Here is a 13954-nt window from a genome sequence, read left to right on the forward strand (position 1 = left end):
ATTGAACCCCATTATCCCTAATGCATTGCAAGATCACACTCGGACTTCCACTGCAACCCCCAAGGATGAAAAAGGGGTGGGTACTCACAGTCACTGCAGGAAGAACACATGAGCACTTGGGTTGTACCACTCTCCCTTGTCTCTTTCTGCCTTTCTACCTATTCTGCATCCAGATTCAGCTATAATCCAGCTGCTGCCTACTACTCATTACTCTTGATCTCCTCAGGCTGACTGTTCCGCAGCTACCACTGTAAGCTCCATGGCAGACAGTTTTGCAACAAGTGAAGATACTCCTAACATGAAGCAGGTATGGCTGGTGCAAAGCACAGGACAAGCACCCTGCTGGAGTGGCATCTTGCCAATCCCAAATGTTTGCCTTTTCCTTGCAGGATTTACTGAGTTCTACCCCACCCCAGATGCTGATCAATCAGTGCTATAACTGCCATATGTGTTGTTTCCTTATTCCCAGAGATTGATAGATAAGGATTGCTTTCCCACACTCTAGCATGATCTGGCTTCAGCTGGCCTCAGGATGGAAATCACAGAGGCTGAGAGCTTGAAGGGTTTAGGAGTGGCCCTTCACCCCTGTTCAGTCAAGGGTCCTTTACCATGAGGTTAGAATGCCTCTTGGGATGTACAGCAGGGAATGAAAATAAAAGCAGGCAGTGAGCCCTCTGCCTCTGCCTATCCAGCAGAACCAACCTATCAGGCAAAATAGCAGGGTATGTAATGGATTGATCACATAGGTTGCCAGGAGTGAGGCAAACGAAAAGGACTGTTGGCCCATACACAGGCTGAGTTATTGGTACCATGCAGCACTCTTCTGATTAGCTCAAGTGTGCCTGGTATGGAGTAATACTCAGATTGAAACTTTGGTCCCTTGCATGTAAAATGTGAGCTGTTTCACCCAGCTAGGATTCCTTCTGGATTCCTGGCATCTATGCAGGTGTTGAAGTTGGCAGAAGAGAAGACAAATGGCTCATTATGTGCTTGATTGTTGTCAGCTGTTATAGTATATGGTTTCAGGCACTGCTCCATGGTGTTTGCAGCATGACTTCAAGTCCTGAAATCACATTCTCTTTTGCCTGACATGACTTTAACCAGGCATACAAAAAAAAAGGGGGGGGGCTACATTTGCCCTTTTTTCTGGTAGACCTGAAACTGCCACATCCTGCTTCCCAGTCCAGTATTGTATACAGTGAGCCTCTGGAGGTTGATGCTGTCAATGCCTCTTGCTGCATGTGCTGACCCCTGGGCTGTGGGGCAAGAGTCTTTGGGTCACCAGATGATATTGAACCTTTGTCCCAGTAGGGCTGCATGTACTCTCTGCCCATATAGCTATGATGTTAACATACTGTGCAGGCTTTCCTTCTTCCATTGAGACTGTATGTTGTGCTCATACAATAGTAGGTGTACGAAACAAAGGGATTTGAACCCCTGGCCTGTAGGTATGCCTACAGACTGGCAGAAGCAGGGTCATTGCATGCTGTGCCTAGAGCTGATGGGGATGCAACTGGGGTTGTGCTCCTCTCATGCATTAACTGTCAATGTCTGTACAGGTGCAGGGGAGGCCAGCTCACAACAGAATGACTATGTGAAGCTCTACCCTGGGCCTTTAAAACAAAGTCTAGACAGGGGAAGCATGTGGGCATTGTCACTGGAACAGTTTCCCCATGGTAGTGTGATGGGGCAGTAATCTAACAACATCTGGGAACTCAGTACTGGAAAAGGCTCTTTTAGACTTCAGAGAAGCTTCAGTGTTGGCTTAACTAAAACACACACACACACACGCTAACATGTAACACAGGACAAAACAAAGCAACGAAAAGACACCGCAAGAAGAGTGAAGACTGTAAAGAATAACACAAAATTCTGAGTGCCAACTTAAAGACTGTAAAGAATAACACACAAAATTCTGAGTGCCAACTTGCAGAAATGTGAGTTTATCCCTTTTTTAAAAAAGCAAGAACTGTAACATGGAATTCTCACTTTCGATAATAATTTCTGCCATTTTTGAATTAGTACATCTTTTATTTATTTTTAATAGTGGAAATAGAGTAAAGTACTAACATTTTTTTGATAACACTAATCTGAAAACATTGCCCAACTGCATGAAAACATATTCTATACTAGGATTTATACCAAGCAAATATCTTATAGCAAGCAAATAGTTTAATCATGCATAGACTATGTATTTGAAACATTAAAAAATCAAAATTGCATCTTTTATGTGACATTTTAGTCAAAATTTAAAAAAAATGAAAAGTGATTTTGATTGTTTCATTCTTCACATATGTGGGGAAATGCTCTTTTAAAAACATGGCTTTGCAATGATAGCTTTAAAAGCAAAAAGGAACACATCAGAAACCAACCTCTCATTTAAACATTACTAGCAGAAAAAAAGGTTCTGGATTGGTATACCACTCTTATACCACTCTTTTTCTCCAATCTACCAAATATGAAACCACCTGCTTCATGTTAAAACATGCTTGTACTAAAGGATGCCAGCAGTCAACATTACAGAAATGATTCAACAGAAATGGATTCCTGACTACTGTTCTCTAATATATTTAATTTTAATGATTTCTTTTTTAAAGAAAGAAGTGTGTACTAGGCAAATTTTATCCAGTGCCTGGCAATGTACATTTCTATGAACTCTTACATAATTACAGACCTAGATCATCATCAGCTTAGATACATGCCTGCAAAATTTCATTTTATAATCAAGGCAAAGGAATAACAATGCCTGCTATAAATATGCAGGAATATTTTTTTCATTTACTCTTCTCAGCTACATAAATAAGATCTCTAGCTATTCCACCATCAGAATACACAGTACAAGTTAAGCAAAACAAAAGATCAAAAAATAGCTTACAAATTGCTTTAACTGGAATTTTAATACAATAAGAGCTTTAAAGATGAAAACCATTAATAAACTTTCACCTACAAGAATTCTTCCGATTATTCTCACTGGTTCCTGGAGAAGACATGGCAGAGAGAAACAGGCAAGTAAACAGAAGCACAGTGCTGATCAAGTGAAACCTCCAATTACTAAGCAGCTCTAGTGATGTACATCTTTCCCGTCGTAAAAGAATGATACTAGACATCCATTCCTCCACTCGAGAACTACACAGGACAGACCACATCAATTGGTCATTCACATAAAACTGAAACAAACAAGGACAAATTCTTCCACTGTTGCTCCATAAACTGAACATAAGCTGTCAGGAGATGTGGTATTCCAGAATGCATGCCTATATCTGGGAGCTACCACATGCCGTTTGAAAAAGGGGTGGTAAGTGGTAATAAGGAATACACTAACAGCTAATACTTGATTGTCTAACAAAATGCAATACATTATTCAATTAAGCCACTGATGAACAGATTTCAGTTTAAATAGGAACAGTTTATTTGGCTCTCCCCTCCCAAAATTACCAATTATGGTTGTGTTTAATAACCCTTCAGAACAGATTATGTACTAGTCTTGCTAGAAATGCATTTCCCCCCTTTTGCATGTGTGTGGTGTGCGCACACACGTGCATATACACACAGAGAGTCTGAACTTGAAAACACTGTGCTAATGTGCGATACACACATCACACAAATTATTCAATCACAGCTTATTATGATTTGCTCTGTTAAGCCAAATACTCATTAACATTCCTGTGCCTGATAATCTCAACAATGTGAGTTTTCACAATTTAGAAATGCTTTCTCAAGCAAAAAACATGATTTAAATGCAAGCATACAGTTAAACCTGTTTGTGCACAGTGGGAGAAAAAGGGGGGTGCAAAGTGTTCCCTCCCAGATTTTAACTGCTCTTTTTATACCTTATCCAGTTCTACATTCTGAGCTACCCAGTATCATACATGCAACACTGTAATTGTGGGAGCATCATACGTTTACACAGGAGCATTATGTTCCCTCTTTTTGCACTATTTTAAGGTTGCAATTTGAAGCTAGTTTCATTAACAGAAACATCACCTGCATACCCTCACTCGTCATTATCTGCTCAACAGGCAACAGTAAGGAATACACTGCGTATCTCAGTAAAGACATACGGAATAATTCAACATCATGCTATGCCAATCGTTCTGTCAGGGCATGCATTTCTACTTGCCATATGGAATAGCACTCCTCCCCCCCCCCCCCGCGCGCACCGTTCTAGGAGTTCTCCCAATTCCCCACCCCAAAACAATTTCAAGGGGCATAGAGGGCAAAGGGGGAAGCTCCATTGTGCAAGACACAAATTTCTTGTTCAAGCTTCTACTGATATGTCTCACTTGCTGAATCCCTGCCATACAGTATATACCTTGCAAAGTTCAGAAAGAGGTTAACATTAAAATTATCACTAAAATTATCCAAGATATCCCTACCTCCCACCACCAACCTAGAAAAAAACACTAGAAGTACAGATGAAGGCTCATATCACTAGAAATGGAGGATCATATCACTAGAAATGGGCAGGAGGAGCTACGCTAAGACCAGACCATGTTATGACCGAGGAGGCAGGTTTAGTTGTTGTCTGAGGACTATCCCTACCTCCGGGTCTGGTCCTGACCAGAAGGATACTGGAATCAGCAAGGGAAACCCACATGACCTGAAAGTGTTGCTGTGCAATGCCAGGTCAATGATGAATAAGACCACTGCCACCCACGACCTGATTGTGGATGGAGGATTTGACCTAGCATGTGTGACAGAGACTTGGTTGGATGAAGCAGATGGGCCTGTCCTTGCCGCTGCTTGTCCACCAGGTTTCTCTTATGCACAGCAACCCAGGTCATCTGGGCGGGGAGGGGCGGTTGCAGTGATTTTTTAGGAAGTCATTAGTTTGCACCAGGCGTCCTATTGGGAAGACCCAGTTTTCTGAGTGCATGTTCTGGAAGTTGGGCAATAAGGGCAGTACAGGATTCCTTTGGTGTACCGACCGCCCCGCTGCACCAAGGATTCCCTGCTCGAGCTGCTTCAGGTCATGGCAGATGTTCCCCTGGAGACACCTAGCTTGGTTGTCCGAGGGGATTTTAACATCCATGCCGACACGACCTTACAAGGGGCCGGCCACTCGGGACTTCATGGAAAGCATGGCCTCCATGGGGCTGTCCCTGAATAAGTTTGGCCCAACTCATAGCCACAGACATGCCTTAGACCTGGTGTTCACCTCTATGGATGTTGGTGATCTGACATTAAGTAAAAGTGAAACAAAAGAAGTGCCATGGTCAGATCACTTCCTGGTGCAACTGGACTTCTCCGCGACCCTTCCCCTCTGCAGGAAGGTGGGACCAATTCGGATGGTCCGCCCCCGCAGCATGGTTAACAACCTCAAACTAATCTAGTGATGTTTACCCTGTAAAGTATCAGTAACTCAAACAAATATAGCATCTTGTACTTTCCTTGCCAGTATTGTACTTTCAGTGAAGCGGGGGGGGGGGGGGCGGGGGCGGGGGGGAGATGAGTGGCAGCCATGTTGCAAATAAAACCTGTAATTAGATCCAAGTATCCATAGAAAATGGTTAGGACTTCTCAGATACATCTACTCCCTCATAGACAATTCTGGATCACATCACTATTTAAGACATATTTCAAGACCAGTTCTCATCTCCGCATGAAACTGTTAGAAAGTATTGAAAACTTTATTACAATTTTTTTCAAAGCTCTGAAGGGGGGGGGAGGCAGATTTCAGCTGGCACTGCCTATTCTACTAAAAATATCTGTAGCTGAAACTCATATTGCAATTTAGAACAAAGAAATAATCAAGTATGCCTTACAGCAGAAATGGAAGTGTCCACTTGAATACATACATTTGGAAATCACTGACATTTTATGGCAGTCAAAATTAGTTTTTCAATAATTACAATAATTGCTTCATGGGAGAAATAAAATTAACTATTATATGAAACTAGGAAGTCAGAAATATATATTTACTATTCATCATCATTGTAGTTTACAACAGAGCTGCCCAAATACACACAGTTGTACAACTTTATTAATATTAACTTTAATTGCTAACCCTTTCTATATCAAATGATCTAAGAGCAAGTTATAATCCATAAAATAACATAAAAGACAAAAATCAATACAGTCGTAAATATAAATTAATCCTTGGAATATCAAAAGCAACCAGTTCCTCCAATTTCTATATTGAGTTTTAACATATGCCAGTGACGCCATTCTCCTCTTGTCAGGGACTGGTACATTCAGACAGCAACCAGGACATCCCAGAAGACATGCAAGGCACTGAGCAGTTGTACCTTGGAAGCCAAATGGAATCCATTCCGGAAGTTCATTCGACTTCCAGAACATACGGAAACCAAGGCACAGCTTCCAATTGGCTGCAGGAAGCTCCTGCAGCCAACCAGAAGCTGTGGAACACACATTGGACATTCGGGTTCCAAAGAACGTTCGCAAACTCCTTGACTGAGTGGGGGGAAAAGGGGACAAGTGAGGTGCTGCAGGGTTCTGACCTGTGCCCGGTGGTTGTTACAATATTTTTATCAATGACTCAAATGAATAGAGGAAATCTGCAGATGGCACCAAGCTGTGAGGGCTTGTTGAGAGAATCTTTATTGCAGTCCAAAGACCCATAGAGTAATTTCAGAACAAAATACAGTTAAGATAGCCAGCCACACAAGATAGAGAAACCAAGGTGGTCATTTTGTTTTGTCTTAAGCATGATAATTGTTGTTTCTTATAACTTCTGAAAGAAACTTTGCCACAGCCAGTATAATATCATTAGACCTGTCATCCAAAAGATATTTAATATGGGAGGCTTCCGATTTTCCTGGCAGATTTGCTAGTAGGGGTTTAATCAGTTGGTCCCTTGCTTGCTTGTACTGCCCACATGCAGTAAGATATGCTTCATACAATCGACGTCCTGAGAACATAAAGCCTATTCTGATAAGGGATGCTTCTCAGTCTACCATTTAGCACTTCCGATAGAAATACATTTAGTCTGGCTTTGGTAAATAAACGCTGATAGGTTGGTACAGACAGGTTCCTAAGATATTGGATTTCTGAGGAGTAGCTAATGCCTCAGAAATAGAATCAGGATTCAATGCGAGCTTAACAAATTAAAGAACTGGACTCTAACAAAATGAATTTCAATACTCAGTCCTGGGATCCTCCAGCACTAACTCCAAGACTACCTTGGTCAGGAATGAATTCTAGGCAACAGGATAGATGGTACTGCAACAGTATCCCTATTATCTCTCTATAGTTCAACGTGAGGTACAGACCCACATAACCCTTAGCAGAATGGAAGTGTCTCCTCACAAGAAAGATAAGACTCATTGTGGATTCCTGTGACACACACCCTGGCTAATCCTCCAATCTGTTTTGAGGCTGAATTGGGTACCCAGGTAGAAAGAGCTGAGCTGGATCAATTCCATCCAGCCTGTCCATCCAGTTCTCAATAATATATGTCAGGTCAGCCCCCAATGGACAGACCTGACATTTAGCTGCAGCACTAGATCAGAGGGCAGGCTGAATATATAAACACACTAAATTCAATGCAACAGAAGACAGCTATGGATATATGCCACTGACTTTCAAAACTCAAAGCTAGAAGATTTTTTTTTAAACATAGTTTATATTGTTCACTCTATAATGCAAGAATTAATAATAGCACAGAATTACATTTACCTACTCTTTGGCCATCTACTAATGGAGCCTGAGTTTAAAGCTGCCATGATAAACAAGACATTTTCAATACCAAGCTAAAACAATGTGGCATTTTATATAACGTGCCACTTGTTATCTGTTGAAGTTAATTGACTGTGTTATGCAATAATAAAACCACTCACTTAGCTAAGCAAAATCACACATTTAGCAATTGCTAACAATTTTTAAAATGGCAGGTTAATATTTTGTGCCTCACACATTTTGTCTCAACAAGTTGTGCATCATAACTGCCCACAACAGCAGGAAACACACTGCCACACTATGGACTAGTAGTCATCCACCATAGGCACAATGCCCACATGCAACATATGCTTAACAGCATTCAACACCTCAGGCCAGTTGGGAGGATGAAAAGTCTGTACACACCTCCTATATCCCTTTCCAGCCTCCCCTTTTCACTCAGTCAAGGAGTTCAAACTGCAGGCTCACTGTTTATTAACTTTACTACCAGCATATCAGCACCACAGAGCATTACTTATTTACTTCAACAAGAAACATATATAGCCAGGAAGACAGAGTAAGACACTTGTTTGCATTATGGTAGCTAAAGCTGATCTGCAGAACTGGTCTGCCAGAAGTTAGTGCAATACAGAAACAAAAGTGAAATAGATATCTTTTGTTACATTTGATTTTGTAAAAGTTGTCCTAAGGGGTGGGGGAGGATTTGAATTACCTTTGAAGATCTCAAGTTCTTTCCTGTAAAGGGGGGGGGGGAGGGAAACAAAACAAAATGCATGATCACAAGTTTAGCTGCACAAAACGCTTTGTCAGCAACAGGAAAAGAATGTAAGGTTGTGTGATTTTTATAAGTACAGTGGTACCTTGGGATGCGAACGGGATCCGTTCCGGAGCCCCGTTCGCACCCCGAAGCGAACGTAACCCGTGTCCACGTGTCACGTTTTCTAGTTTCTGCGCATGCGCGTGACGTCATTTTGACGGACTGCGCATGCACGCGCGGCGAAACCCAGAAGTAATGCGCTCCATTACTTCTGGGTCGCCGTGGAGTGCAACCCGAAAATACCTAACCCGAAGCGTATTCATCCCAAGGTATGACTGTATGTTAAGTATGTAAGACTGCTTCTCATAATCAGGGTGTATAAAACAGCATTATTACACACAATAAATTCATCTCAAGTCAATCAACAGTTGATATATTTTATTCCCACACTGCAAAAACAGCTTTGAATGAACAGCATAACCAATTAATCTGTGCAAGAATTTAAAAGCAAGTAATTTGAAATAGTTTAAGTATGTTTATCAAGTTCTAAAAAGTGCTTTCAATTATTGCCATTATTAATTTGGAGACAACAGAAGTCATATATCCAATCATATTAATAAAATAAGTATAAAGACTACTCTAAATGAACTTCAGAGTTGAAGGATTTAGTGTAATTCTACATTTTAGCATTTATTACTTGTAGAAAATTGAATGCATGATAAAACTGTAACAGAAATTGCTTGGGGGAAAGATGAAGTTCTATAATATAAAGAACGGTAAAATACACAGTATCTTGGAGCCAAATGTACTTGGATGGCTACATTCAGAGAGATGGAGAAGCAATAGTCTATAAGGGTGCTGATTTCTACAAACATCCACCAAAGAAATGCTTTTTCTCAAACCAAGATCAATATTAGCAATGCTTAATCAACGGCAAAGTGGCACAGTGCTCATTTCTACATAATAAGGTAAACCTTTTCCAGTGCACCCTTTCTGATTAACTGTAAATAATTCCAGCCTGCTTCAAGTCAACATATAACATACAACATTCTTTGACTGAAGTAATCTGAGGAGCACCCATTCTTTCAAGAGAAATCTCAAAAGAGTTACTGGCAATTAGATTATAAAAAAACAACAACCAAGGCTGTGTCTTTCAACAAGCTGGAATTCCTATATTTAGTGCAACACTGAAAACTAGCATATATTTACTATGGAGCAATGTCAAATCATGAATGTTGCCAATAGGCACAGCTGGCATTAGCGAATGTCATCTTCAAGGGAATGGTAGTTTTTTAAGCAAGGGAAAAAGGTTCAAGTCAGAAATGAATATTGAAATGAATTTAGCTATGTGATATATTTAAATTCTTTTGTTTCACATGTACAGCAAATGTAACAGGACAGAGGAACAGTGATAGGTGGTTTGGATTTAGGGGGACTCAGGTTCTAAACCCTGATTATTCACAAAGGAAATGCATTAAGTATCTCTCAACCTAATCATAGTATTGTGGTGAAGGTTGGATGAAAGTCCAATATAAATCACTCTTAGGCTGGGAATTAGGCCCCTTGAACTCATGTGTGGCTTCAAGGACACTTACTTTCTCCTTGCCTTGAGCACTTCAGGTAAGGGTAGCTTCTCTCCTTTGGGTAACTCACATGGATAATGAACACCAGATAAGGATTATATACTCCTGCTCAGTCACCCTAAACTGGTGCTGCTACCTTTCAATTTCTTTAAATAACATACATTCTCCTGAGTAGAGGGATGGGCTCTCCTCATGCCCACAGCCTGCTGATTAACAAGGACAAACTTTAATCAGTTATGCTACCCCAAATTTATTATGGCATAACTTTTTGTAACCACTTCATCAGGTGCATGGAATAGCACAAAATTCTCTTTGGTTTTTGCTGCAACAGACTAACATGCATACCCCTCTTGAATGTTCCCTGCAATGTTCAAACCTGAAAACTGTGATTTAAGCACACTGTACCAACTAGGATTGATCATGGTTCATATGTAGTACTTGGCAGACTTTGGACTGTAGGTAATGCTTATATCAGTTTCCTAGTGTAGACTTTATAGGGAAACTGTGGTTTAACAAACCATGAGGTTTTCTTGCAGATGGTGCATAAGGAGGTGGTAGCCTGTGAATTTATCCCTGCTAGAAGGAGAAACTAGAGTTTGTTGAGTTCAGAATGTTACACCTGAACTGGGTAGGTGAGTCACCTTAGAAAAAAGCCTCATTTGTCTGGTATCTGAATAGGTGCTGCAATGTGGGATAGAAAGCAACTACATCTTCCTCTGTTATAATACAAGCATCTCAAGAAACATTCTAAAAGGGAAGATTTGTATATACTATGTTCCTTCTTGAATGGCAGTTGTTAATAACATTCTGACAATAATGTATCCCATTAATTGAGTTCTCTCTCAAATTATTAGAACAGAAATTGGTTGGTAAGTCTTTGACAATAAAAGGCCTTCCTTGTTCTGTACAGTAGTACCTTGGTTTAAGAACAGCCCTTTTTATGAACTATTTGGTTTACAAACTCCCCAAAACCAGAAGTAGTGTCCCAGTTTGCGAACTTTACCTCGGTCTAAGAATGGAATCCGAACGGTGGAAGGGCACTGGTAGTGGGAGGCCTCATTAGGGAAAGCACACCTCGGTTTAAGAACGGTTTCGGTTTAAGAACGGACTTCCGGATTAAGTTTGTAAACCAAGGTACCACTGTATAAGTAATTATTCACCCTGTTATCCTCCAATTTTGTTCTTCTGGTTGCATCTTTAGATTTTTCCTCCAAAAGAGTTCACCATCTTACTTGGTGTAAATTTAATGCATAATTCCAGCTCTTTTCTTCAAGGGTATAAGCCCTACGATGCAAATCACCTCACTAATGTGTCTCCAGAGTATGTCAAAATATGTCGTTTAGAAATCAAATAGCTTGGCTGCAATTCTAAATCCAACTGGCCTGCTAATTAAATCAAACCAGACTAAGTCATGATCACTTGATCCAAGTTTATTCCTAACACCATTTATCTTATCCTCACCATATGTCAGCAGCAAACCAGACACTACCTTTTCTCCCAAGAGGTGAGTGACAACTTGATGAACCAATTTATCATTTAGCTCACCCAGAAATAGCTGGTCCCTGCCATTGCTAGAAGCATTTATTTTTTCATCTGTACCAAAGAAATGGAGTCCACAATTACCATGCAATGCCCTTTACTATGAATCAGAGCAATGTTGACAGAAGATGACTAATAAGGCAGATCAAGTCACTGCAATTAGTAGAAGACTGAAGGCCTAAAATACCCAAAGTGAAACTTTTTCTAGCACATATTCAGCACAATCTTAAGCATGCATAAGACTACAACCTGAATCTGAAAGCCAACTGCAGGCAGATAATTCCTTTTCATGAAGGATTCTGGGACCTCAAGTTTCCATTCTCAGACAAGAAGATATTTAAGATGAACATATATTTGCACAGAAAGAAGGAATTCACAGTCAATAATATAAAAAATAAATCTTTAAAATCATAATAAACTCACCGTTTAGTCTTTTTGTAATTTTCAAGCTGTAGTACTTGCATATGCTTGTATCTTTCCAATTCACACTGTCCACAGAGGTCTTCAAGATAAAGTAAATGATTTTCCATTTCCTTAAAATTTGCTTCCAGTTGCGCTGTGTAACAAGATATTCAAATATCAAAATAGGCAAACCATTAGGAACATAATTTGTGGTGATTTTAAGGAAAATTTTGCTTATCTTGGCAAACAAGTGATGTCTCAAAACTAATCACAGGACTGGGGATAGGGCCAATGAGGAAAGAAGGTTCTTCTTCCCTCCTTTTCCCTTCCCAACACCACTCTCCCACAATACTGGCCTAGGCTTCACTGAACAATCACTACATGAAAGAAGATCCATGTAGAAAAATCTAGCGACTTTATTCCATAAACATCCTAAGGTGCAACATCCTATGGAGCACACACAGAAGGACCCAGTAGCCACCCATCACAGGGAGCAATCCCTTTCCACTCCACAACAGTGATCAAGATGGTGTATGGAGAAAGAAGCAACACAGACCATCTGTGTCACACGCACACCAACAGCATTAAACAAAATTTAGTGCTCCGTTATTGCCTGCCCTACTCATGTGGTTGTAAAATATGATGAGTGTTCACAGGCTCTTTACAGCATGTAACAGTTGTATGGTCTATGATGATCATCATTGTTTTTACCAACAATTCACAACTCCTGATTATTGCATTGTTTTACTTGCACAACTGTTAAACTTTTTATCTATGTTAATTGTACATGTTTTTGTCTATTTAAGGAACTGAGGAATCATTTAAACCCCACATACTGTTTGAGTAGGTTTTTGTACTTACAATGTAGGGTATTTGGTTATTTACATTAAACTATACCATTCAACGGGAAACAAGCAGTCTCAATAAAGGCAGGATCTTCTAAACCTGCATGCTCCACATATGCTGTGACACACACACACAACCCAACACACACCATGGTTAGGCTGAAAAGAACCACTTCAATAGGTTCCAATGAAATGAAATCCAATCAACTCCAATCAAATGAAACCAGTTGGTTAGGTTGTTTTTAATCTTAGTTGCTGGGGGGAGGACACAATATTCATGGAGAGTGCAGCTTGGGGGGGGGGGGGATAACCCTACAAACCGCAGTTGCAATCCCCATTAATATCACCCCAAGAAATTAGGCATAAAGCTAAAATGATTTTTCCCAAGCCCAATTGTTTTTGGACGGGGTGAATAGAAGCTGGCCTTTATGTGGTATGTGCTGATGAGTCACACTGTATGCATATAATATATGCAATGGTGCGGGGGGGGGGGGGGGTTACATGCAATATGAATTCTGGTCAAGCTAACTCTTGTTTTGGCCCCACCCACCACTGGGACTGGCATGCAGTCCCAGATGATTGGCCAAGAGGGAATGTAGTCCTCAATGCTCCCCTCTTCCTCATTCTAGATAGTGATTTCTGGAAAAGTAGCAATCAAGCACCCCCTAGTGGAGACCTTACAAAGCTCCAGGTAGTTTACATGACCAGGGGTCCGTATTGTCTTACTACTTACAATGAACTTTACAAATGTCAAGCATTTGCCAATTTACTTTTACTCTTTTTTTAAATTGTGCTTTAGAGAGCTTTCCAAATAGTAGATTAACAACTTCACAAATACTAACATAATGGCACAAGAGAAGATATCTTATATGATAAAAATTAACAAATGTACATCAATTAACCCCAAGAAGGTAGCAGAAACTTGGAATCAGTGTCTTCAGGCAATACTGAATGAGAGGAAGATTAACAGATTGAAGCTTAATCCAGACAACACAAACATGCTGTTATTTAGGAATCTATCTGATTTGGATGGAGATATATAACCTGCTCCAGATGGGGCTGCACACTTCCTGAAGAATGAACTACACAGCTTGATGTAGGAGAAATGGTTCTCCTATATCGAATTTTAACAATAGAGGCCTACATGGCATTTGCAGCTAAGACTAGCTCTCTACATTAGACTTCCCTTA

The 13954-nt window shown here is 40.3% G+C and overlaps 1 protein-coding gene across 3 annotated transcripts in view; it reads right to left on the bottom strand.

Moving 5' to 3' along the window:
- The window catches only part of DTNBP1 (dystrobrevin binding protein 1), a 41371-nt gene that overhangs the window by 20967 nt on the left and 6450 nt on the right, over positions 1-13954 (bottom strand). For all 3 annotated transcript variants that reach the window (XM_028737641.2, XM_028737642.2, XM_028737646.2), the window contains exons 6-7: positions 11941-12073; positions 8351-8373 (exon numbers count right to left, since the gene is read on the bottom strand). In XM_028737641.2, coding sequence (XP_028593474.2) covers positions 8351-8373; positions 11941-12073 — 156 coding nt within the window. The remainder of the gene's footprint in view (positions 1-8350; positions 8374-11940; positions 12074-13954) is intronic.

This window comes from Podarcis muralis, chromosome 8 (genome assembly GCF_964188315.1).
Source record: "Podarcis muralis chromosome 8, rPodMur119.hap1.1, whole genome shotgun sequence".
Lineage (NCBI taxonomy): Eukaryota > Metazoa > Chordata > Lepidosauria > Squamata > Lacertidae > Podarcis > Podarcis muralis.